The following is a 26,942-nucleotide window of genomic DNA, read 5'->3' on the forward strand; positions in this document are numbered from 1 at the left end:
TTCAGGTCTGCCAGAACATGTGTTTTCAATGCCCATTATGGCTAGAACATAATCAGGGAATTAAGGAACATTCTTCCAGCAGCAGAAACCTGATGGGGCTGACATGGAGCAGTACTGCGAGAAACTGCTTGTGTGCATATGCCCAGCATAAATACAAGCTTCAGGAGGGGGACACCCCTCACCCCCTCCCCCCACCCAGGCTCTAGGAGGACTGGCTGCATTTTACTTTTGCCTTGATGATCCCAAAATTGAACCTCCTCCATATCCAGTACTGTCTCTAAATGCCTTTCCTTCTCGAGTTGCTTTGCAGGTTCCACAAATTATGCCTAAAATACCCTTATTCCTCCTCTGAGGTGGAGCATAATTGCCTCTCTCTGACCCATATGTGCTGCCATTAGAGATGCAAAGAGCTGTTCCAAGTCCCCTTTGTAAAGGCAACAGATGCTCAGGACTGATTGTAAATTGTCCGTGCCATCACCACTGGCTTATTTACTAAGTGTGATTACAAGTTACTCAAGTTGGCACGCAGTCCCTGTCCCGCAAGGGGCTCACGGTCTAAGTAGAAGGGAAAACAGGGATTTCATCCTCATTTTGCAGTCAAGGAAACTGAGGCATAGAGAAGTTAAGTGATTTGCCCAAGGTCACACAGCAAGCAGTTGGCAGAGCCGGGATTAGAATGCAGGTCTCTGACTCCCAGGCCTGGGCTCTTTCCTTTAGGCCACACTGCTTTCTTAAACTTAAAAAAAAAATTACCGCTGTGCCTGAGCATTGGTTTTCCTCTCCCCTTCCTCCCCCACCCCAAATTTGGTTCTCAAAAGACTTTCCTAACATCAGTGAACCACATTCTTTAGAATTAGTTCGAAAGTGTTATATTTTTAAAAACCACTTATATTCATTTCTTTTGTGGTCTTGAACAAAACCAAAGATTGGCGAGACAAATCGAATATTTTGAAAGCAAAAAATGGTGCTACAATCCCCTGATAGCCCCCCTCAGAATTAGAAGCTAGAGTTGAATTAAGCTTCTTTTGTAAGGTGATGGGAGGTGAGGCTAGGTATTCCTGCGTCAAGTGTTTATTTCTTAGATCATTGGGGTTATTTAATGTCAGCTCCACAGGTGCTGCCTTTCATTCAGTCATTCGAATTTATTGAGCACTCACCGTAGGCAGAGCACTGTACTAAGCACTTGGGAGAATACAATATAACAATAAACATACATCCCTGCCCACCATGAGCTTACCATCTAGAGACTGCCTCCTAGTAACTCCAATATGGTTATTGTTCAGAGTTTTCCATTGGAAGCTTTTTGCTGATTAGGGGGTCTGTAACACTGCTTTTAAGTTGCTTTGGGGTGAAAGTTAATAAACTTGTCAGCTCAGGTTCACCCTCATCTTCTAGAAGATGTCAGAAAGGAGTCGAGGCGACTTTCCAGATCGTACTGGCTTTATCAGAACTGTCCTCGGTGGCAGGCTGGGGAAGGGAATCTGTTAAGGAGAAGAGGGCCTGGGTATAAGAGGCAGAGTGGCTTAGTAGATAGAGCACAAGCCTGCGAGTCAGAAGGACCTGGGTTCTAATCCCAGCTCCACCACATGTCTGCTGTGTGACCTTGGGCAAGTCACTTAACTTTACTTCTCTGGGCCTTAGTTCCCTCGACTGTGAGCCCCTTGTGGGGCAGGGACTGTGTCCAACCTAACTTCTGTCAATTCCAATGCTTAGAACAGAGCTTGACACATAGTAAGCGCTAAACAGGTTCCATAATTATCATTATTATTCTTATAAGCCGGTCAAGATTTCACTAAAGAACAAAAGTGGACTTGCTACTCCCTGTGGTGATGAAGTGTGAAAAAAAAAGTATCTGAAAGGGTTCCAAATAACCGCCAGTAGGATTACAGATCCAATCTCAGGCCTAGTCGATTTCCCCTTCCTTTTGTGAGGGCAGATTGAGCGGTTTGGTAAATCGAGGGACTGTAGCAATTTAAGGTGGTATTATTTTGGCAAGACCAGAAGTGCGACCCAGAATGATTTTGTCTCTGCAACATTTTTAGGCCTTGCCCAGACCCCTCCAGAATTGACGTACGTGAAATGGGGGGTCTCGCTTTGCCAGAGATGGCTGGAATTCTGCAGATCAGAAGTGCCTTCCCCGACCAGGAAAACGGCAGCACATGCTGTCCTTCGGAGGTCTTCCTCACTGTCCAAGGGCCCTTGCAGCGAGCCACCTGCTTCAGGAAGGGAAAAAAAAAATGAAGGGTGATCTCCCTTTCACTAGTCCTGCCTAAGAAGGGGACGTTCGAATAGCTTAGTTGTCAGGAGTAAAATAGTGCTATCTTATGAGGGGTTCTGCCTGCCCTCGCCTCCCATAAATGCTTTAAAATGGAGCAGCTGCTCTGCATCCCTTTTCTCCAAGGACTTGGTACCAGTTCAATACAAAAATGACTATTTCTGCTAGAGATTGTACAGAACTGCTTCCTGGAGCTTTCTGTACTGTTTCAAGGTTCTTTTTAGTGCTCAGCTTCGTGACTCTAGATCTCAAGTTGGCTAGCAATTAGCAAAAAATGCAAGCACGGTCGAATGGATCTAATTTTCTCTTCCTGATAATTGTGGAGGTTTTCTCCCTGAAATGCTAACTAGGTCAGTTTTTCTTTTGTTTCTTTTTTTTCCCTCTCCTGCAGGGAATATATGAACTTTGATGTTTAAAAACATCGTGCAATTAATCAGTGGTATCTATTTAGGCAGAGCACCGAACTGAGTGCTTGGGAGGATTCTAGACCAACAGGTTAGATACATTCCCTGCCCACAAGGAACTTACAGTTTAAAAGGGGAGACAGACATACATAAGAAGCAGCGTGGCTCAGTGGAAAGAGCCCGGGCTTGGGAGTCAGAGGTCATGGGTTCGAATGCTGCCTCTGTTCCTTGTCAGCTGTGTGACTGTGGGCAAGTCACTTAACTTCTCTGTGCCACAGTTTCCTTATCTGTAAAATGGGGATTAACTGTGAGCCTCACGTGGGACAACCTGATTACCCTGTATCCCAGCCCAGCACTTAGAACAGTGCTCTGCACAAAGTAAGCGCTTAACAAATACCAACATTATTATTATTATTAAAAATAGAGGTCTGGACCAAAGTGCCGTGGGCTTGAGGATGGGATGAATAACAAGTGCTCAAAGGGAACAGACCCAAGTGCATAGAAGATGCCGAAGGGGAGGGAGTAAGGGAAATGAGGGCTTAGTCATTTATGTGATTTTTAATAAGGCTCTGAGGGTGAGGAGAGTGGTGGTCTGTCAGATAGGGGGAAGGAGTTTCAGGCCAGAGGGAGAATGTAGGTGAGGGGTGGTGGTGAGATAGATGAGATCGCAATAGAGTGAGTAGGTTGGCGCTAGAAGAGCAAAGTGTGTGGGCTGGATTGTGTGCATGAGAAATCAGCGTGGAGAGGAGCGGATGAGCTGATGGAGTGCATATGGAGTGCTCCGTGTGTGTTATGGAGACAGACTAGAATGGGAGCCGGCAAGTGATGACAGTCCCCCACAAATTCATCTCTGAAACAGAAGTGAACGGTTTCCAACTGACCCACTAGTATTTTCTATAGAGTTGGGAAGCTATTGCTTGTGGATTATTATACAGTTACGAGTTGGGAAGCAGTATGGCCTAGTAGAAAGAGTGTGGGCCTGGGAGTTAGACGACCTGGGTTCTGATTCCAGCTAAATCACTTGCCTGCCATGGGACCTTGGGCAAGTCTTTTAAACTCTTTGTGGGCAGAGAATGTGTTTATTGTTACATTGTACTCTCCCAAGTGCTTAGTACAGTATGCGCAGTAAGCGCTCAATAACTATGACTGATTTCTCTGTGTCTCAGTTTCCTCATCTTTGAAATGGGGTTCTAATACCTGTTTTTTTCCATATTCTTGTTTGTTTTATGTATTTGTTAAGCCCTTACTATGCATTGAACAGTGTTCTAAACACTGGAGTAGATAGAAGTCAATTATGTTGGACCCAGTCCCTGTGTCACGTGGTGCTCACAGTCTAAGAAGGAGGGAGAACAGGAGAACTGAGGCACAGAGAAGTGAAGCCCACTTGGTGCAATCAGTCAATTGTATATGAGCTCTTACTGTGAGCAGAGCACTCTACTAAGTGCTTGGGAAAGTACAGCATAAAAGAGTTGATAGACACATTCCTTGCCCACAAGGAGCTTAGAGTGTAGAGCAGAGAAGGCATTAAAATAAATTACAGATAAAGAGTTAAGTGAGGTGGGCTGAGGGCGGAAGAATAAAGAATACAAGTCCAAATGCGAGAGTGATGTAAAAGGGAGGGAGGAAGAGTAATAAGGGCCTGGTTGGGGAAGATCTCTTGGAGGCAATGTGGCTTTAATAAGGCTTTGAAGATTGGGAGCATGCTGGTCTGTTGCATATGCAAGTATAGGAAATTTCAGGTCAGCCGCAGAAAATGGGTGAGGGGTCGGCCGTGAAATAGACAAGATAGAGGTGCAGCGAGTAAAGTGGCCTTAGAAGAGTGAAGCAAGTGTGCTGGTTTGTAGTAGGAAGTCAAGCGAGGTAAGATAGGAGGGGACAAGGTGATTGGGTGTTTTAAAGGAGCTTCTTTTTGATGTGGAGTTGGATGGGTAACCCATGGACGTTAGGGTGATAAATAGAATGATTTTTTAGAAAAATGGAGAGGCAGGGAGGTCAGCAAGAGTCTAGGTTTGATGGGATAAGTGCTTGGATTGCCAATAGCAATTCAGATGGAGAGAAAGTGGATTTTAGCATTTCTGAAGTTAGAACAGACAGGATTTGGTGACAGATTGAATATGTGGATTGAGTGAGAGAAAAGAGTCGAGGATAGTGGCGCGGGTACGGGCTTGTGAGACGGACAGTGGTGGTGACTACAGTGATGGGGAGGACAGGGTTTGGGTGGGGAGTTAGGAATTCTTTTAAGGGCACGTTAAGTTTGTGATGTCAGTGGGACAGCCTAGTAGAGATGTCCTGAAGGCAGGAGGAAATGCGAAACTGCTGAGGAGAGATCAGGGCTAGGGCTGTAGATTTGGAAATCATTCACATAGAGAAATGGTGGTTAAAGTCAGGGGAGCGAATGAGTACTTCAAGGGAGCGGGTGTAGATGGAGACTAGAAGGGGACCAAGGACTGAGCCTCGAGGGACCCCCACAGTTAGGGGGTGGGAGGCAGATGACTGTGTCCAACCTGATGATCTTGTATTCATTCAATCATTTATAGAGCGCTTACTGTGTGCAGAGCACTGTACTAAACGCTTGGAAAGTACAGTTTGGCAACCTATTGAGACAAACCCTACCTAACAACGGGCTCACAGTCTAGAAGAGGGAGACAGGCAACCAAACAAGTATCTTCCCTCCCCCACCCCTATGCTTAGTACAGTGCTTGGCACATAGTAAGCATTTACCAAATACCACTGTTGTGGTTACCTATCATTATTGTTATTCTCTTTGAGTCATTTCTCTGCTCTGAAAAAAAACAGAGGCATTAGGAATGTTCACCAATAAGTTTCTAAAGCTTCTAGTGCCCAACGTAGCTGAGACCCTTGACTCCAAATTCTAAGTGCCATCTGCTTTCTTTCTACAAGTGACAAAAGGAGTTTTCCATGGCCAGTTTGCAGTGATAAAAACAATCTGTGAGCCTGCGAAGTGGCTTGGCGGTGAGAGGCCAGGAAAATTTGTTGGTTGGCTCCTCAGATGATAAGGGAGTGCTTTAAGTCACCTTTATCAGGATTTGGTGCCCGGAATTTTCTGGGACAATATAGAAGTTGCCCCACGTGGAACTTGCTTTATGCAGTCGTTTAGCACAGCCTTGCAAGGAAGAATGGAACATTTTATCAGTCAGCTTAGGGTTTTTGTCTTCTCATCAAGCAGTCAGTGATAACAAGTGAGATCAACTTTTTTTTTTAACATTTACCCACTACACATTTCAGTGTGCCCCTGACAGGAAGTGTGTGGTTGGAGTAATCTGAACTAGGAGATTGAGTTTTGAAATACCACAGGAGAGCAAGGGAAAGGTAATAGCTTTTATTAGCAACGCTGGGAAAGTAAATAATGGTAACCTTCTTTCATCGTTTTCCCTATTCCGCCCTTTGAATTTGGCTTAATTTTCTTCATATTATAGGAGCCTAACTCAAATTTAGTTTCCACCGTGTTTAATCCAGAGAGGGCTGATCTATTTATGTTATAATCAGAAGCATCCTTTTTGGTTTGCATTTCCTTTTTGTGTGCAGGGACAATCGGTTAGTCATCATGCTGCCCCCGAGAGTGTGATTGGGGCGGATTTGAACAGCCCTCGGGACAGAGTGGGAGTCTATGTGGAGAATTGAAGGCAGCGGGAAATGAGATTTCATTCAGCCGTATTTATTGAGCGCTTACCGTGTGAACCCTTGGACCCACAGGAGCTGTCAGGCTGGCTTAGTTTAGCCAGGGAACGTGTCCGCTAATTCTGTCATAGTGTACTCTCCCAACCGTTTAGTATACAGAGAAGCAGCGTGGCTCAGTGGAAAGAGCCCGGGCTTTGAAGTCAGAGGTCATGGATTCGAATCCTGGCTCGGCCACTTGTCAGCTGTGTGACTGTGGGCAAGTCACTTTACTTCTCTGTGCCTCAGTGACATCATCTGGAAAATGGGGATTAACTGAGCTTCAGGTGGGACAACCTGATTACCCTGTATCTACCCCAGCGCTTAGAACAGTGCTCTGCACATAGTAAGCACTTAACAAATACCAACATTATTACTAGTAGTAGTAGCAAGTACTCAATAAATGCCATTAATGGTGTTCAGGAATGAAACCCGCCTTAACTGTGTATTTGAGGAAAGAGAGAGTGGGCGCCCTCTGCCGGCTCTTTCCACAACTCCAGAACTTTTCTCCCTGAGCATTTACACCCAAGGAAATAAGGCAGATAGTCAACGAATCTGGTATTTATTAAGCACTTTCTGCATCGTATTGAACGCTTGGGAGAGTACAGAGAGTAAGCAGATGTGATCCCTGCCTTCAAGGAGCTTACAAACCCGCAAGGGAAGCAGATAGTAAATCGCAAGTAGGAGAAGCAACCAATCAGTCAGTGGTATTCACTCACTGTGTGCAAAGCGCTGTTCTAAGAGCTTGGGAGAGCACAATACCAATAGATGGTAGTCTAGACTGTGAGCCCGTTATCGGGCAGGGATTGTCTCTGTCTGTGGCCGAATTGTACACTCTAAGCGTGCAGTAAATACTATTGAATGAATAGTCATCTTTCTTGCCACCAAGGAGTTTATAATCTGGAAAGGGAGACAGACACTAAAATCAATTCTGTGCTATTGAGCTGAAGGTGCGGAAAATGTGCTTAAAAGGTACAGACCCAAGTGCGTAGGTAACACAGAAGGGAGAGGGAGTAGAGGAAATGAGGGCTTAAGCGGGGAAGGTCTCTTGTGATTTTAATAAGGCTTTGAAGGTAGGGAGAGTGATGATCCGTCAGATGTGAAGGGGGAGGAAGGCTATGAGTCAGGGTTCAGCAGCAAGATAGACGAGATTGAACTTGAGTGAGTAGATTGGCTTTAGAAGAGCAAAGGGAACGAGCTGAGTCAAATAAATCTGCCTGGCAAAATAGGAAGGGGTGAGGTGATTGAGTGGTTTAAAGCCTTGGTTAAGGAGTTGCTGTTTGAGGTGGAGGTGGCTGGACAACCACTGGAGGTTCTTGAGGAGTGAGGAGAAATGGACTGAATTTTTTTTAGAAGAATGATCTGGGCAGTAAAGTATGGACTAAATTGGGAGAGGCAGGAGGCAGGGAAATCAGTGAGGGGAGGCTGATGCAGCAGTTTGGAGAGGAAAAGGTTGATTTTAGCAATGCTGTGAAGGTAGAAACAACAGGATTGTGTGGCAGATGGAATTGGTGGGTTGAATGAGAGAGATGAGTTGAGGATAATGCTAAGGTTATGAGCTTGTGAGACAAGGAGGGTGGTTGTGCTGTCTACAGTGATGGGAAAGTCAGGAAGAGAACAGGGTTTGGGTGGGAAGATGAGGAAGTTCTATTTTGGACATGTTAAGTTTGAGGTGTCAGACATCCAAATTGCGATATCTTGATGGCAGGAGGAAATGTGAGACTGCAGAGGAGGAGAGAGATCAGGGCCGGAGAAGTGTGAAGATAGGTACAGAAGTGCTATGAAAGTTGGTGGGGAACCCAAGTGCTTGGTAGTAAGGACTCAAGGGCATCAACTATCCAGAAGGGAGGGAGAACCAAGTGAGAAGATGAGATTAGACAAGAGAGGCTGCCCAGAGGAGATTTAGCTTTATTAGGGCTTTGAAGTTAGGGAGAGTAAGTAGTGTTGGGGGCAAGAGGGACGTTGCAGACAGGAGGGAAGGCATGAAAAGGGTCACAGACAAGGAGACACAGTGTCGGCGTTGAAGGAGCTAAATATACAGGTTGGGTGGTAATGGGAGGGGAGAGAACTGATGGAATGCACTAAAGCTAATGGTGAGACTTTCTGCTTGACGCAGAGGTGGTCGAGCAACTTTCTGAAGCACTTGAGTAGTGGGAAGATGTGCGCAGAATGGGTTTTTTTTTTCCTCCAGAAAAATGAATTGAGCAACAGAGTAAGCTCTGGATTGGAGAGGGAGAAAGGCTGAAGATAAGGAGGCCATCCAGGAGGTTGATGCGGCATATGACCAGTGGTCGGACCAGCATGGGAGTAGTTTGGATGGAGAGGAAGGGGGAGAATCTAGAAATATTGTGAAGATAGAATCAACAGGATTTGATGACTGACTCATTATCCAGGTTGAAGGAGTTGAGTCAAGGATAATGCCATGGTTGCGAGCTTTTAAGACAGGATGGTGTGAGCTGTTGTGGGTAGGGAATGTGTCTGTTTATTGTTATGTTGTACTCTCCCAAGTGCTTAGTAGAGTCCTTTGCACACAGTATGTGCTCAGTAAATACGATTGAATAGCTTAATGAATAGAGCATGGGCCTGGGAGTCAGAAAGTCATGGGTTCTAATCCCGGCTCCTCCACTTGTCTGCTGTGTGACCTTGGGTAAGTCACTTAACTTCTCTGTGCCTCAGTTACCTCATCCATAAAATGAGGATTAAGACTGAGCCCCATGTGGGACAATCTGAATGCCTTGTATCTACCTCAGTGCTTAGGACAGTGCTTGGCACATAGTAAGTGCTTAACGTGTACCATTATTATTACTATCATTATCATTATTATTAATGAATGGCATCACCTGTGATGGCAGAGACATGGGGAGGAGAGAGCCTGAGGGGGAAGGTTTTCCCAGGTCAATCAATAGTGTTTATTGAGCCCTTACTCAGTGAGAGAGCACTTTATTAAACCCTGGGGAGAGCCCCCTATAGAGCAGTCAATCAGCAGTATCTTTGAGGGCTCACTATGCGCAGAGCACTGTACTAAGTGCTGAGGAACGTACAATATAACAGAGTTTTTAAACACGTGCCCTTCCCACAACAAGAGAAAGTAGACATGACTCCTGACCTCCGGAAGTTTACGATACAGCAAGGGAAGATCGACTGTAAAATAAATTACAGTAGGAGGAAGCGGTAGACTGTAAAGGTAAGTAGAGAAGTGCAGTGGGTTGAGGGGGGGTGGCTAAGTGCCCAGGTACTTAGCTGACACGGAAGTGATGAGACTTAGGTCTGTGGAGATGAGCTTGATTTGTCTAGATGTGCTGGTTCGGTGTGCTGAGCTTCCAGAGTGTGTTCACAGACGGGCTTCTTGCAAACTAGCCTTGATGTTACACGCAGCCTTTGGTCTAACTGCACTCCTACTAACACACACTGGAGCAGAGAAGCAGCACGGCCTTTTGGGAACACGGGCTGAGGAGTCAGAGGACCTGGGTTCTAATGCCGCCCTCCACTGCTCATCTATTGGGTGATCTAGGGCAAATCACTTAACTTCTCTGTGCCTCATTTGCCTCGGCAGTAAAATGGGCACTGAGATTGAAAAAAGGTGGGGACAAAGGCAGGGTAAGCAAGTGGTTGGAAGTTCGCTTGTCGGGGTGGAGTTCTCATGTTGCCCTGCAAGTGTGGAGGTGGCCAAGACCCTGGTGGAAGAAGCTCCTTCTCCCAGGGATCACGATGCAGAGCTGAGGGGCCTGGAATTAATGTGTGCGTCGTGGCATTTTGTAACCTTGCACAGGGTCCACATTTCCTGTTCGAAATACCAGTTGAAGCCTGGATAGAGATGAACTCTCTCCATTTTGATCTGGTGGATGGTTTTTTGGTTTTTTTTTTTTTATTTATTTTGATTTGTCCCAACATTTTCCTTTATAGTCCACCATTAGATATTGATCAGTTGAAGCTCATTTTGAGACTCGTTGGAACCCCAGGGGCTGAGCTTTTGAAGAAAATCTCCTCAGAGTCTGTGAGTTAAAGCTTTGATTGTAATTATCGTCCTTTGGGGATTCTGAGTTTATCTTTTGACACTTTCCCTCTCCGGGTCTGTACTCTACCTAGGGGTTGGGGGTGAATATGAGTGAGCTGTCTATGCAGGTTTACTCTCCCGGGTAAAAGTGTGTAAGAGTGTGTGGGGGGGTGTGTATGCAAGCGCATGCTCATTCTCGCTCTCCCTTATTCTCGCTCTGTCTTGACTCTGATGATATCAACCACCAGTTTTCGGGGCCGTCTAGTCCCTCTGAGATTGTAGAAGTGGCCTCATGGAAAGAGCACGGGCCTGGGAGACAGAGGACCTGGATTCTAAACCCAGATCTGCTACTCGTTTGCTGTGTGACCTTGGGCAGGTCACTTCTCTGGGCCTCAGTTCCCTCATCTGCAAAATGGGGATTCAATACCTATGCTCCCTCCTACGTAGACTGTGAGCCCTGTGTGGACCTGATTATCTTGTATTCACCCCAGTGCTTATTATAGTGCTTGGCATATAGTAAGCACTTAAATACCACAGTTATCATTATTATTGTTTTGATCAGTGATTCTCCCCAAGGGGTTAATAGGAAAAAAATCTTATTCATGGCCTGGCAAAATAGTCCTATTCATCATATGGGCACCCAACATGATGAAAAATGGACCCATACATCATTTTGTGCAAGTCTTTCATGGCTATCTGAACCCAGAAAGTTTCTCTGGGGGGACCCAACCCAGAACCTTTGTGTTGGTCCTCCGGGTCTCTCGGCAGTTTTCGAGCCATGGAATTTGGTGGCAGGAACCGTGGTGGGGGGAGGCCAGCTGCTGAATTAGTCCATCAGTCTTTGGGATTTATCGAGCGCTTATTGTGTACAGAACATTGGACTAAGCACTTGGGAGAGTACAATACCGTAGAGTTGGTAGATCTGATTCAGCATGACATAGCGGATAGGGCACGGGCCCGGGAGTCAGAAGATCATGAGTTCTAATCCCGGCTCCGCCACTGGTCTGCTCTGTGGCCTTGGGCAAGTCATTTCCCTTCTCTGTGCGCCTCATTTACCTCATCTGTAAAATGGGGATTACGACTGTGAGCCCTATGCAGGACAGGGATTGTGTCCAACTGATTTACTTCTATCCATCCTGGTGCTTAGTACAGTGTCAGAAACATAGTAAGCGCCTTAACAAAACCACAATTATGATTATCATTGCCTTCAAGGAGTTAAGTCTTACTGGACTGAAAATAAAAATCCAAGTCATAAAGTTGCCCAGGTCTATAACCTGGGTCAAACAGAGGATAGACCAGCTGAAAACTGGGCTGATTGGTAAGAAACTGGACAGGTGGTCTCCGTACTGGCAAATGAAACTCCCAGCTCCCGCCAGATAATTCCTGGCTTGTTCCCAGGCAAAAGTCGGAGCCTCCGGTGCCAGATCTGTGTTTGTTTTTGGAGCTGCGTGGATCACATCTGCTTCATCGCAGAAGTGGAATGCACGCCATCAGCATTTTTTCTTCCCCCCAGGTCTGACTAATGAGCGATCCATTCCTGGAACACCTTGAAAAGCAGGGCCCCCCTGCACTTTACCCAGAGCCGGCTAATAAGCTCCACCTCTCCCCACTCACCCCCTGTGTCCCTTAAGGGAAGCAATTCTGCCCTCTTCTGGAAAGGAAGGTGGAGGAGACTCCAGGAGTAGAAGTAATGGGTTTTGAATCAGTCGTATTTATTGAACGCCTATTCATTCATTCAATAGTATTTATTGAGCGCTTACTATGTGCAGAGCACTGTACTAAGCGCTTGGGATGAACAGGTCGGCAACAGATAGAGACAGTCCCTCCGTTTGACGGGCTTACAGTCTAATCGGGGGAGATGGACAGACAAGAACAATGGCAATAAATAGAGTCGAGGGGAAGAACATCTCGTAAAAACAATGGCAACTAAATAGAATCAAGGCGATGTACAATTCATTAACAAAATAAATAGGCCTACTGTGTGCAGAGCACCCTACGAAGCACTCGGGAGAGCACGATATAACAGAGGTGGTAGGCATATTCCCTACCCACAACGAGCATCAGAGGATGCCTACTGGATGCAAAGCACCGGTCTCAGCACTTGGGAAGTACTACCGAAGCCCAATTCTCTGTCCCTGCCCACGAGGAGCTTCCACTCGAATCGGGGAGACAGACACAGAAATGTTCCCAAGCAGGAGAAACAGCGTCGGAAATGCACAGTATGCCGATGGGCAACTTCAGCACCCAGCTCCTGCTTGGATGCAGCAGATTAGTTAGCCAGGAAGAAAGAAGTCTCGTCCAAACATCTTCATTCCTGGGGATTTTCTTTAATCAAATCAATCAGTCAAGCAGTGGCATATATTGAGTGCTTACTGTGTGTAAGGCACTTTACTAAGCTTTTGGAAAAGCACAATACAGTAGAGTTGGTAGATATGATCCCTGCCCTTGAGGAGCTTACAGTCTGTAGAGAAGCAGCATGGGGTTATGGTATTATTACAGGAGGAGAGTGACATCGTAAATTACAGATAGGGAAATGGAGGCATGTAAGAATGTGTACATAAGTGCTGTGGGGCTGAGAATGAGGTGAATATCAAGGGAGAGAATAGATCCCAGTGCTTAGGGGAGAGCGAGGAGGGGAAATGAGGGCCTGTTGGGGGAAGACCTCTTGGAGATGTGGTTTTAGGAGGGCTTTGAAGGTGGGGAGAGTGGTGGACCATCAGGGTATGCTGGAGGAGGGAATTCCAGGCCAGAGGAGGACATAGGCAAGGGGTGGACGGCAGTAAAGACGAGACCAAGGTGCCGGGAGTAGATTAGCGTCAAGGGGACAGGATGTGCAGATTGGGAAATCAGTGGTGGGAAAACTGAGTGCCTTAAAGCCGAGGGGAAGAAGTTTGTGTTGATGCCGAGGTGGATGGGCCACCACTGAAGGTTTCTGAAGAGTGGGGAAATGTGGACTGAATGTTTTTGTACAAAAATGATACGGGCAGCAGAGTGGAAAGAGGGGAGACGAAAAGGGAGGTCAAGGGAAGAGGAGGCTGATGTAGTAGTCAAGGTGGGATATAAATGGTCGGATCAGCGTGGTAGCTGTTTGGATGGAGAGGAGAGGGTGGATTCTAAAGATGTCATGAAGGTAGAACTGGCAGAATTTCACAGCAGACTGATTATGTGGGTTGAAGGAGAACGACAAGTCGAAGTATTGTCAGAGAGTGGAGTAGGGTGCTTAATCTTCCTTGACCGTCCTTCAGAAACTATTGATTAATGCTCACTCGATAGTTTCGAATACATGGGGAGCACTGTACTAAGCATTTCAGAAAGAACAATAGAAACCAAAAGATTTGCTCGCTGCCCTTATACCACTTAAAATCTAATTGGAGAGACAAGAAAATACAAGTCTGGGGGATTTGAAAGTAGAGGAAGTTCTGGCCCTGAGCAAACGGTTGGTGGTGGGAAATTTTGAGAGCAAAGTTGACCAAAAAAGGTAGTTTGGCAGGAATCTGACCTGGGAACTGGCAGGTGAAGCAGGGAACAGCATGGTGTAGTGGACAGAGCATGGGCCTGGGAGTCAGAAGGTCATGAGTTCTAATCCTGGCTCTTCCACTTGTCTGCTGTGCGACCTTGGGCAAGTCACTTAACTTCTGTGTTAAGTTACAGTTACCTCATCTGTAAAATGGGGATTAAGATTGTGAGCCCCTTGCGGGACAGGGACTGTCTCCAACGATCTGCTTGCATCCAACCCAGCGCCTAGTAAAGTCCCTGGCACATACTAAGGACTTAACAAATACCATAACTATTAATTATTATTATTATTAAGTGAAGATAGCAGAGACCTATAAGGAGACAGCTGATGGAAAGCCTCAGAACTAATTGTCAGGACTCTCCGTGTCAGGACTCTCCGTGTGATACGGAAGAAAAATGGATGACCAGGGGAGGGAGATACGGCTGCCAAACAACATTTCAGAATGAGGATTCAGGCCACAGAATTCATTCTTCTTGTATTTAAGTGCTTAATAAGGGTCGAGCACTGTTCTAGGTGACGGGGTAGATATAAGTTAATTGGGTTGGACACAGTCCCTGTTCTACATGAGCTCACAGTCTAAGCAGGAAGGAGAAACAGGTATTTTACAGTTGTGGAAACTGAGGCACAGAGGCAGTGAAGTGATTTGCCCCAGGTCTCACAACAAGCAATAGAGCTGGGATAAGAACCCAGGACCTCTCACTCCCGGCCCCGTGCCCTTCCCACTAGGCCATGCCACCTTAGGGAACATGTCTGCTAGTGCATTTGTGTTATACTGTCCCTTGTGCTTAGGACAGTGTTCTGCACATAGCGCTCAGCAAATACCATTGATTCAGACAAGAGGTTGGCGCAACTGAAGCAGCGTGGCTCAGTGGAAAGAGCATGGGCTTTGGAGTCAGAGGTCATGAGTTCGAATCCCAGCTCTGCCACTTGTCAGCTGTGTGACTGTGGGCAAGTCACTTAACTTCTCTGTGCCTCAGTTACCTCATCTGTAAAATGGGGATGAAGACTGTGAGCCCCACGTGGGACAACCTGATTCCCCTGTGTCTACCCCAGCGCTTAGAACAGTGCTCTGCACATAGTAAGCACTTAACAAATACCAACATTATTATTATTAGTCTAGTTGAGACACAAGGAAAGCTTAAACTATGGTGGGTGGGATGGTGCGCAGAGGAGGACTGAGAAATATTGGGGAGGAGAAAATGGTCAAGATTTAGTGAGCGACTAGCAGTTGTGCTCCTGAAGGGGAAGGAAGCAGCAAGTCCCCTGTCTTCTTAGCCCTCAGAGGTGCCCGTGGAAATGATGGGGAGAGGCTAATTTGTGTGATCTTGCAGAAGTTAAAATAATGCATTAGTGAAGGGAGAGAGTAAGCAGAAGGGAAAGAGACCATCTTTGAACCGATCACCACACCTGGGAAGGGTTAGGGGCAGCCTGCCCCAAACAGGAACGGCATGGCCTAGCAGAAAGAGTGGATTCTAATCACAGCTTGCCGTGCGACCTGGGACAAGTCACTTCAACTCTCTGTGCCTCAGTCACCTTATCTGAAAAACGGGGATTGAGACCTTGCCCCCAGTATGGGGCAGGGACTGTGTCCAACTCGATTTGCTCGTATCCACCCCAGTGCTTAGTTCAGTGCCTGGCACGTAGTGAGCACTTAACAAATAGGATGATTAGTATCATTCTTATGTTTTCAGTGAAAATAATAATAATGATGTTGGTATTTGTTAAACGCTTACTATGTGCAGAGCTCTGTTCTAAGCACTGGGGTAGATACAGGGTAATCAGGTTGTCCCACATGAGGCTCACAGTCTTAATCCCCATTTGACAGATGAGGTAACTGAGGCCCAGAGAAGTTAAGTGACTTGCCCACAATCACACAACAGACAAGTGGCAGAGCAGGGATTCGAACCCATGACCTCTGACTCCCAAGCCTGGGCTCTTTCCACTGAGCCACCATAGATATCCCCTTTTTTAAAAAAGGTATTCTTAGCGGGGTGAAAAACTAAGATTCTAAAGAAGGGAGACTTTTGATCATAAACTTGAGGCTGTAAGCAGGGAGGCCACTTTTCAGGGGGCAGGTTGGGCCCCGTTCTCAGTATAGGAAGAGGAAGAGCAGTGATCTAATTGTCCCTAAACCCACTTGGTATTGCTGCTATATTGCCATCTTACTTTTAATCCTAGGCAGCTCCCATGTCAGCTAGTACATCAGTGGTATTTATTGAGCGCTTTCTGTGTGCAGAGCACCATAGCGAGTACGTGGGGGAGTACAAGAAAGCCGATCCCTTCCCTCAAGTTTCTTACAGTCTTGTAGGGGAGAAACTGAAATAAGTTGCAGATAGAAGCAGCACCAGAATATGAGGATAAGAACCTAAGGGCTGTGGGAGTGTGGATGGGGTGAGTATCAAAGTGCTCATGGGGTATGGACTTTATGTTTAGGGGACTCAGAGGGGCGGGAGAGAAGACTGCTCTCCTGCATAATGGCAGAGGCCAAAGTCATTTGGAGGACAATCAATCAATGGGATTTATTGAGTGTTTGCTATGTGGTGAGCCCTGTATTAAGCACCTGAGAAAAGTCCCGATCCCTGCCCACAGGAGAAATGAGAGATCAGTCAGGGAAGGCTTCCTGAAACGATTCTAGCAAAGCTTTGAAGAAGGGAAGAGTGGCAGCTCATTTGGATGTGAGAACTGTAAATTCTGAATGCCTCTGTTGTTAAAGCGCACTCCCAAGCGCTTATTACAGTGCTGTGCACACAATAAGCGCTCAATAAATACAATTGCCTGAGACTAACTCAAGGCGAAGGGAGTTCCAGGAGGAAGGGAGGGCGTGAGGCTGAGACCAGGGCGCAGTGAGTAGGGTGGCATAGAGGACGAAGTTTGTGGGCTGAGTTGTAATAGGAGAGGAACGAGGTGAGTTAGGAAGGAGACTGCTGAAGAGGGCCTGGAAGCTGAGGAGTTTGATGTTGGAGATGGACGGACAACTGTTAAGAGACTGTTGAAATCCACTCCTGAGCTGGTTTAGGATCAGCAGAACAGTGACTGTCTTTTCCTTCCTTGTCTTTTGAGGAATTGGCTAAAGTGCCACAAAACCGTTCCTCCCCTAAGCTCTCTCCCCACATCTGCTCCCTCCTCACAGCTAGGGAGGCCCTCTACCTGGGGTAAGACGACCTCAGTACTCCACTATTCGATGATTTCTATTCCCCGCTGGCAATTTTGAGCTCTCGAGTGTGACTCTTAAATGATAAGATCACTCAGAGAAATCTAGTAATGAAGTGACGTGAGCGGTGCCACTTAGATCTATTTATTTTAAGGCCTGAATTTGTCGAGAGGGCTCTCTCGGTGTCAAGCACCGTTCCGTCGCGTTTATTGAGCACGGACTGTACGAAGGGCAATCAGCCGTGTTGAGCGCTTCCTGGACTCTGGTTGGGAGAGAGCACTGAATAGAGCACTTGGAAAAGTACAGTAGTAGAAGATGAAGGAGCTTACATAAGTAACTTCCGTTGTTGCATTTGGTGCGCTCACTGTACAGGGTGAAAAAGACAAAAGCCGAATTGATCAGCCAGCAGAGAGTTCCTTCAGATGATCAGAGTGTGTTCTGTAGGGCTCTGGAAAAGAGGTCCCTGTCCATCGGTCAGCCACACTGGGCTTTGTGGCCAAAAAGCCCAAATCTCGTGAGGGTGTCTCATTAAAGGGGATGTCTCGTTTGGGACCCTGGAAGTGGAACTTTTGACTCCAGAAGATCTATTGGCTACGTCCTTGCAGAGATTGTAGCAGACGGGCACTCTCCTCGTGGCTTCATATACTGGGTTATATTGTACTCTCCCAAGCGCGTAGTACAGTGCTTTGCACACAGTAAGCGCTCAATAAATACGGTTGAATGAATGAGTGGATTTGCTGAGGGCTTGCCTGAGGGTAGGGGAAATCCTGGGGGCACTCTGTAGTTTCACTCTATCATTTGCCTTTTTTCCTTTTGTCCTTTTCCACCGGTTTGTCACTGTGTGTGTGTGTGTTTGGTTTTTCTCTCGGTGTCACGCGAACCCTGCACCGCTCTGCCTTCCCTGCCTAACCCACATACCCATTCCTCCCATCCGGAAAGAAATCGCCTCCGCGATAACCTCCATAGGCCCTGTTCCGAGAGGGCCACTTCTCAGGCCACTCCGGTTCCGGCCTAGGTTTGGGGAAAGTTTTGCCTTGGGCCGGTGGCCCTGAGTCCTTTTTTGAGAAGCAGCATGACGTAGCGGCTAGAGCCCAGGCCTGGGAGTCAGAAGGTCATGGGTTCTCATCCCGGTTCCACTACTTGTCTGCTGGGTCACCATGGGCAAGTCACTTCACTTCTCTGGGCCTCCAGTTATGTGATCTGTAAAGTGGGGTTTGCGGCTGTGAGTCCCATGTGGGACAGGGACTGTGTCCAATCCGATTTGCTTGTCTCCATCTCAGCGCTCAGTACAGTGCCTGGCACTTAGTAAGCGCTTAACAAATATATAATTATTATTATTACTATCATTATCTCCTTCTTCTGTACCACTCCCCACTCTGGGGAGAGGAGTGCCCCCCAACTTGGCTGAGGGAATTCTGGGGCCAGGCCTGTCTAGAGGAAATCTTTCCCCAGGTGGTCCAGAACTGCCCAGCCTGAAAGAATTCAAGGGAAGAATTTGAGAAGCAGCGTGGCCTAGTGGATAGATCATGGTCCTGGGAATCAGAAGGACCTGGGTTCTAATCCCAGCTCCGCCACTTGCTGCTGGGTGACCTTGGTCAAGTCACTTCACTTCTCGGTGCCTCAGTTCCCTCATTTGTGAAATGGGGGTTGAGACCGTGAGCCCCACGTGGGACATGGACTGTGTCCAACCCGATTAGCCTGTACCTACCCCAGTGCTTTGAACAGTGCCTGGCACATAGTAAGTGCTTAACAAATACCATTAAAAATTAAAAAAATTGGGAACCCATTTTCCCTGTCTGTATGGGCAGTCGGCCACTACCAGGGTGAGTAGTCTTCACCCATTAACAGCACTTCCGATCACAGAAGTCATGCTTTGTTGGCTGCTGGGGGAGGGATTTAGCAAGCTTTGTGGTTTGAGGTGATTTGGGCTCTTAGTTTTTTGTTTGTTTTGAGTTGGAGTTCTTTGCACCGTGTGTTTTTAACAAAGCCCTTGACCCAGGCACCTAAGATATTAACCAGCTTCAGCAGATCATGCGCCTGACGGGGACACCCCCTGCCTATCTCATTAACAGGATGCCCAGCCACGAGGTGAGCCTGGTCCCAGCAGCTAGTTGAGAGGCTTCCGGGCTGAGCTTACTGCCCCTGGATGACACCCACACCGAAGGATGGAACTGAATGTTTGCATGGGCCTTGGGCTGATCTCGGAAGTCACGATTGCCTGGGGGCGTTCTCAAGCCATTAACGTTGGGACCTAGCATGGCTTGATCCTGTAGGACCCCCCACCCCCGATTGAGACTATCTGTCTTTGGGAAGCCTGTTTGTGGCAATTCAGTAGCCCGATGGTGGGGTGTTTTGTGGTTGGTTTTTTGTTTTTGTGGTGTTTTGTTGTAGTTGTTGTTTATTTTTGAAAAGAAACCCAGCTCAAGGCCCTATAGGTTTTCCGGGTAGCCAGTAGTTTATTAAGAGGCAGTCACTTCCGGCTGCGTTCTACAACGCCCAACACCGTAATTTGGTGGTGGGTCGATGTGCCAGAACTGATGAGCATTTTCTTGCACCTGGGCCCAAACTTGAAGGTGGATGTGAAAACCCGAGAATCTGAGGAGGCTTCAGAGCCAGGAGTAGAGCAGCCAGGCAATTAGAGGATCGTAAAGGCCGGCGGGTCCCACAGGCGCGACAGCCACTCGAGGTTGCCGGGCTCTCGGCGTCTCCGATTCACTGACGCCTCTGAACGCCTTTATTTCCGCAGGCCAGAAACTACATTCAGTCTTTGACTCAAATGCCGAAGATGAACTTCGCAAATGTGTTTATCGGTGCCAATCCCCTCGGTAAGGTTTTTCTCTCTTTGTTTCCCTCCCTCCCCCTGGATGAAAGTCCAACTAAAGGAAGACAGCAGATAAGAGAGCGCCCTGCTCTGTGCCCTCGGCTTTTTGAAGCAGATAGGAACCATCCAGGTTTTTTGTTGCCAAAGACAGCTGCTGCTCTCCCAAGGGGAGGGCGTGGCTTCCGGGAAGGAGAAAGGAATAGGCCTAACCGTGAGATGTAGTAAATTCTAGAGAAATACTCGGTGGGTTTTATAATATCTTGCTTCCAAAGAGTTGCAAACACTGCCCATAATTATTTTATTTTATTCACCAAAGGCCTCCTACCTCTCCCCTCCAAATGCCAGGGAGCGCGAGTGGGTAGCTGTAACAACAGGCAGTTATGGAGAAGTGCCCCATAGTGAGGACATTCTGGGTTCTAATCTCACCTTTGCCACTTGTCTTCTGGGTGACCTTGGGCAAGCCAGTTCACTTCAGTGAAGTGGCACATCAGAGGAAGCCTTGGGAGAGCAGAAGGGGGAGAGTCAGTGAGAGATGGGATTCATCCATTCCTTCCCAAATTCCCCCACCCGTCACTTCTCCCACGTCCTTCTGCTGTTGTAAGCTGTTTATTGGCCAGAAACTCCAGATACGGTGTGCGGGAGTTCCAGAAATGATGTGGGTTATTGGGTGGGGTGATCTGGTAGATCCTCAAAACAGCCCTGGGAAGGCAGGGCAAGAGCCCCAAAAGATCGTGCCCTGTTCCGGGCCTTGCAGCAAGGCAGTAAATCGCTGGGGATTAGAATGAACGTCAGAACTGACTTCAGAACTTCCTGGAGGGGAGGAGAGGGAACACAACCGGTGCCGTCGTGCCCGCTGTGGGCATTTCTTATTGGTATTGGAGGGGAAATGGGAGTTTAAAATACCAGCTCACTTTTTAATTGGGAGTTTGGGGAGAAGAGTGTCTTGATAAATCTAATTAAAGGAGTAACATTCAGATTCCCCCAGCAGCTCATGGGACCACAAAGGCGGCCTCGCTCTAATTTGGGTTTAAATTTAGGCACTGAAACCTTGTTTTGTTTTTTTATGGTATTCGTTAAGCGCTTACTGTGTGCCAGACACCATACTAAGCACTGGGGTAGATACAGGATAATCAGGTTGGACATAGTACCTGTCCCATATGGGGCTCCCCGTTCTACAGTTGAGGGGGCTGAGGCACAGAGAAGTGAAGCGACTTGCCCAGAGTCACACAGCTGACAAGTGGCAGAGCCAGGATTAGGACCCAGGTCCTCTGACTCGCAGGCCCAGGCTGTTTCCACTAAGCCATGCTGTGGCTCTTCTTGTTTTCTGGCATCTGATTTTCATCATCATCAGTGGTATTCATTGAGTGCTTGCTATGTGCAAAGCACTGTTCTAAGTGCTTGGGAGAGGACAGTACAGCAGAATTGGCAGACGCGTTCCCTGGTTACAGATGTCCTGCTTACATAATAATTCTTGCCTACCCGATAGGGACAAAATGAAGGAAAATTCCGGGAAAATGTCTGGTATCTTTCGGAAGAAAGATGTAGCTGAAGTCCAGGGAGGTAGGGCTTATGGGTCTGTTACTTCTGCGAAGCAGTGTGGCCTAATGGATAGACCACGGGCCTGGGAGTCAGAAGAAGCTGAGTTTTAAGCCCGGCTCTTCCACTTGCCTGTTGTGTGACTTTGGGCAAGTCTCTTCACTTCTCCACGCCTCAGTTCCCTCATCTATAAAATGGGGATGAAAACTGAGCCCCCTGGGTCCGATCCAATTATCTTGTATCCATCCCAGTGCCTAGCACATAGTAAGCGCTTAACAAATAGCATGATTATTACTATTTTTACCCTCTTCAAAGAACTTGGGGGAGCCTTTGGGATCCGAACTGTTTGGCCGCTTAAACCCTGGAGCGTCTGCCATGTTGACTGTCCGTCTCGCTCCTTTTTCCTCTGGGCGGCCGTGACGGTGGTGACAGCGGTCGACTTGCTGGAAAAGATGCTGGTGCTGGACTCCGATAAGAGGATCACGGCGGCCCAAGCCCTAGCCCACAGCTACTTCGCTCAGTATCACGACCCTGACGACGAGCCCGTCGCCGATCCCTACGATCAGTCCTTTGAGAGCCGGGAGCTCCTGATAGAGGAATGGAAAAGTAAGGCCCGCGGAGGGCGGCGGGGGAAAGCGGGCGCAAACGATGGGAATTGGGAGTTCCGATCGAAAGGAACAGTTTGCGGGAGGAACTCGTGTTCCCCCTGGGGGAGGAAGGCAGAATGAACCTGTTACCTGGAGGGTCTGAGTTTCAGCCAAGTCATGATGGGCCTTTGGGAATGGGGAGAGTGGGGCGTGTACACGTTCCACCCCTCTTTTAATTTATTTCTGTAATTTATTAGAGAAGCAGCATGGTGTAGTGGATAGAACATGGGCCTGGGAGTCAGAAATTCCTGAATTCTAATCCTTGTTACACCACTTGTCTGCTGTGTGACCTTAGGCAAGTCACTTCACTTCTCTGTGCCTCAGCTCCTCATCTGTAAAATGAGGAATAAGACTGTGAACCCTACGCGGGACAGGCACTATGTCCAATCCGATTAGTTTGTAGGCACCCCAGCGCTTAGACAGAGCCTACCACATAGTAAGTGCTTAACAAATACCATAATTATTATTAATATGTTTCCCCCTCTAGACGGTAAGCTCGCTGTTGGCAGGGAATGTGTCTGCCAACTCTCTTATAATGTACTGTCCTAAGCGTTTAGCTCAGTGCTCTGTACAGAGTAAGCGCTCAATAAATATGATTGACTGACTGACCTCTTAATAGACTCAGGGCTTGAAATTGTCATCAATTCATCACCAGTGGCCATTAGTTGTAGCGGATGGGAAAAGAGACTGGAGCCAAGCACGTGTCTGCCAGCTGAGCCCACCAGAGTGCAGCTGGTGGTGGTTCGCTTACTGGGGGGCGGGGAGAGGCTCCAGGTGCCTTCAGTCTATCAGTGATATTTATTGAGCGCTTACTGTGTGCAGAGAACTGCGCTAAGCACTAGGGAAAGCACAGTACAAGAGAGTTGGTGGACGCGCTCCCTGCCCACAGGTAGCTTAGGTAAAAGCAGTGTTTTAAGCACCATATGGGACGGGAACCTCCTTTAGAATAATAATGTTGGTATTTGTTAAGCGCTATGTGTCAAGCGCTGTTCTAAGCACGGGGGAAGATACTAGCTAATGAAATTGGACACAGTCCCTGTCCCACGGAGGGCTCACAGTCTCACTCCCCATTTTACAGATGAGGGAACTGAGGCCCAGAGACGTGAAGTGACTTGCCCGAGGTCACCCAGCAGACAAGTGGCGGAGCCGGGGTTAGAACCCGAGTCCTTCCGACTCCCAGGCCCGTGCCGTGGGTGGATTTTCCTGTTTTCAGATAGCACGGGGCCACATCAGTCATCGGGATTTGCCCGCCCTCCTTCCCCGGGGCTCCGGCTGGCAGCCGCCACGAGGCCTCCCGTCTCTTTCCTGTCTTGCAGGCCTGACCTACGATGAAGTCGTCAGCTTTGTGCCTCCGCCGCTCGACCAAGAAGAGATGGAGTCCTGAGAACCCAGTTCCGCTCTGTTGTTTTTTCCCTTCACTGTGAGGAGAAGGCCTTTTCACAGGGACTCTCCAAATATTCAAGTGCCTCTTGTTGCAAAGATTCTCCGTGGGCAGGGAGGGAGGGGCGTGTGGATGGATGTGTGTGTGTGTGTGTGTGTTGTGGGTGTGCCCGGGTGGAGTGGGAGGGGGGCGGGGGGGATGAGGGAGCTATTTATACAGTGACTTTGTGCAAACATGCTGTATTCTGCATACAGCTGGGGACGAGCCACTGAAGCTCTGAAACGGCCTTGGTGATAGCCCCTCAGTGAGATCACGAGGCCAACCAGCCAAACTGGGGGAGGGGGGGTGGTTTCCTAGGGCCTGGCAGGTGTTCTGCAAAGTAAAATTGAAAAAAATCAAATACAAAGCACATCCCGGGCTCCCCGTCGCCCCATGACAATTAATGGAAACGCCCTGCTAGGAGGCCACATCCCAGATGGCACGGGGCAGTGGCCACTGGGCAAGGAGTCGTCGTGGATCGCCAGGCCAGCCCCGGCCACCTTGAGCGTGAAGCCCCGCGCCTCGGCCCAACACGGGATCCGCGTCTTAGTCTGAGTCTCGGAAGGTGTGACCGGTTTGTCTAAACCTGTAAATATGTCCGTGCCTTACGTTGGAGAGGAGGAAGTCGGGAGTTAACGTCCGGCAGACTGGTGTTGGGGGGTCGCTGGAGCAGAGAGGGCTACCAGCATGGCCACCTGGGAATCCGTGATAACAAACGAGCCTTGAAAAGCAGCAGGCGGGTGGGGGGGGGGTGCGTGTCTGTTGGCGTGTGTGCCCGTGTGTGAGTGTCCCGAAGTTAAGCGCTGCCATCTTCTCTCTCCGCGGTTCCCTCCGCGTCAGCCCCGGCAGGCGAGAGCGGGTTCCGCCTCGGGATCGGACCCCAGCCGGCGGTCTGCATTGTGTATGTGCTCTTTATTCCTTTTTGCGATGAGGGTGTTTTTTGCATGTCTCGCTGTTTGTGCATGCAGCTACTTGTCGAGGTGTCTGGGGGGCGTGGGGAAGAAGGGGGTGCCCCGGCACCTGGAGAGCTGGTCCGGGACGGCTTGGGCCCTGCCCGTCCCCAGCCGATACCGTAGGAAAGTCCGTTTTCTCTCGAGTCTCCCGGTCCTCCTCAGTGTGAACATACTTGATATTCTGGGTGCGTCCGTTGTGAAAACAGTGAAGCGATGGAACAGATGATCTCTCTTCCTTTTTGTCATCCTGCTTTTTCGAGAAACTCTTTTGTGAACTAAGGGGGGAATGTTTAGGGTCCTTCAGAGGAACATCCCAATTCCTGAAAAACAGAAGTGGGGGTCTCTTCGTATCTCTCCCTCTCTCTTTTTCCTCCCTCTTCTTCCCCCACCAGCAAAAAAAACCACAACAAAAAAAACCACCAGTTCCTGGATGTACTGAGAACAAAAGCGGAAGGAAAAAAAGTGACATGAAGCCAGAAACTCCTTTTGCCGTCCATGATGTGTGGATAGAAAATAGTTCCCGGTGTGACTTTATCTTCTAGAGAAGGATTTTCTTGGCAGTGTTGAGTTTACTTTCGCCTGGAAAATGGATGAGAGAGTGGGCTTGGGAAGAAATCTATTTGGTTTCAGTATTTTGTGTATCCCAGGGAGCCTTTATGACCGTGATTCCTCTTGGGGGATGGAGGGGTTGGCTGTTTCAGTATTTCGTATATTCTATCACACAGAGCAAAAGTATCCCTCGTCGAGGGATTAGGGGTGAGGTGTTTTTCCTATATCGCAGCCCCTCCTCCCCCCACCTCCCTCCCTCCGTGCTGCTTACAGGCCTGCTCATTCTAGCATTGTCTGAGTCCTGGAAGACCGGGCCATCTCCAGTATCAAATCGGGCAAGATCTGGTCTCAGTCACCGGCAGGAGTTCCCGCCCCGGCGATGGGAGACGGTCCCCGAGCTAGCAGGAGAAATGGAGGAAGGAGGCGAGAAGCAGGAAGATTGGGAAAGTCTCCTCTCTCTTTGAAAGAACCCTCCCTCTGACCTGGAGACCCAGCCCCAGCGCGGCATTTGGAAATATAGACCCTCTAGGACCCTGCAGCGACTGATTTGTCAGCCGTATTGGGTTTAAGCGCTAGTGTGACTTCACGTGGAAATGTGACTCTGTTTCGCGGGAGAACTCTTTTTAGACTTGGGTCTCCAACTCGGTGCCCTGGGTGTGGGAGCACCCCAGACCCCCGGACTTGCACTGAGCTAATGGGGTAACCCCGTGGCTTCTGGGCACCGCTGCTCCTCTCACCTGGGTCCTCCAAACGAGACGCCACGAAGAGAGAGAGCAAGAGAAACTGCTATTTTACTTGTATCCATGAACTTTGCTGTATTCATTTATGCCAAATAGGATGTCCCACAATACCACTGGTTAAAATAAAGCCTATTTTTCAAATGTAATGAGTTTTTCTCTTGGGTAGCGTCTCGCCTCTGCTTTTTTTGACCGTCTTTTCCACCGGGTGGACCAGATTCCCGCTTCTTCTCCCTGGGGGCCGGGCTAGATTCCTGGTGATCCCTGAAAGCCAGGCCAGCAGAACTAGAGAGTTGGTGCTAGGAGGGTCAGGTGCCAGGTGACCAGAGGCACCTAGGCCCCGGTCCTTTGGGAGTCCTGACCCTTGTCCACAGAGGGCCTCCTTTGCCTGGAGGAAAAGGATGGTGACACTTTAGGGGAGAGCCAGAGCCGGGATTGCGGAGGAAGCCCGAGGCCTGGAGGGGAGAAGGGGAGGGCCCGGGGAGAGGATTGCCGGGCGGCAGGATGCCCGAGTCCTAGGAAGCAGCGTGACCTAGTGGATGGATGGAGCACGGACCTGGGTTCTAATCCCGACTCCGCCACTTGTCTGCTGTGTGACCTTAGGCTTCAGTTACCACATCTGTCAAATGGGGATTAAGGCCATGAGCCCCATGCGGAACAGGGACTGTCCAACCATATTAGCTTGTGTCTACCCCAGCGCTTAGTACAGTTCCCGGCACACAGTAAACACTTAAATACCCCAAAGGGTGGGGGGGAGATTAGGGCCGGGGGATGGGGCAGCAGTCTCCGAGTCATCCTCTCCCCTGTTTCTGAATCGGGCTCTACAGCCGTAGCTTCAGGATGCTGGGAAGGTGACCTCAGGCCTTTCAGGTCCAATATGGACTTCTCTCCTACTTCCAGCTGGCTCCCGGCCACGGCTCTGGACTTCCGGGCTGAGGATTCTGCCTTAGCGAACTTGGCCCAACCAGAAAACCTGGAATTTCCTGCTCGCCTGCCAGCCTTTTTACCCATTTCTGGCTTCGGTCCCTGATTTAATTCTAGCCCCATATTGGCTCCATCTCAATCGATCGATAGTATATTTTGAGCATTTACCAGATGCAGAGCACTGTATTAGGAGTTTGGGAGAGTAAAATAGAATTAACAGGCTTGATCCAAGCCCGCAGACTGCGGTCGACCTGGGGAAACACACTGAAATATATAACAGGAAGAAACTGGAGCATGAAGTTATGATCCTGAGTAACAATAATAATAGTAAAAATTAGG

The 26,942-nt window shown here is 48.4% G+C and overlaps 1 protein-coding gene across 2 annotated transcripts in view; it reads left to right on the forward strand.

The window, feature by feature from the left end:
- MAPK14 (mitogen-activated protein kinase 14) overlaps positions 1-25,828 on the forward strand; it is an 88,273-nt gene extending 62,445 nt beyond the window's left edge. Inside the window, exons 9-12 of one of the 2 annotated variants that reach the window (XM_029068664.2) lie at positions 19,025-19,104; positions 19,763-19,841; positions 21,806-21,979; positions 23,337-25,828. In XM_029068664.2, the coding sequence (XP_028924497.1) occupies positions 19,025-19,104; positions 19,763-19,841; positions 21,806-21,979; positions 23,337-23,404 (401 nt within the window). In that variant the 3' untranslated portion in view covers positions 23,405-25,828. Of the gene's footprint in view, positions 1-10,268; positions 10,349-19,024; positions 19,105-19,762; positions 19,842-21,805; positions 21,980-23,336 lie in introns of both variants that reach the window. The other variant, XM_029068663.2, reaches the window with a different exon arrangement.
- Positions 25,829-26,942: the final 1,114 nt, after the last annotated feature.

Source organism: Ornithorhynchus anatinus, chromosome 7, assembly GCF_004115215.2.
Source record: "Ornithorhynchus anatinus isolate Pmale09 chromosome 7, mOrnAna1.pri.v4, whole genome shotgun sequence".
Lineage (NCBI taxonomy): Eukaryota > Metazoa > Chordata > Mammalia > Monotremata > Ornithorhynchidae > Ornithorhynchus > Ornithorhynchus anatinus.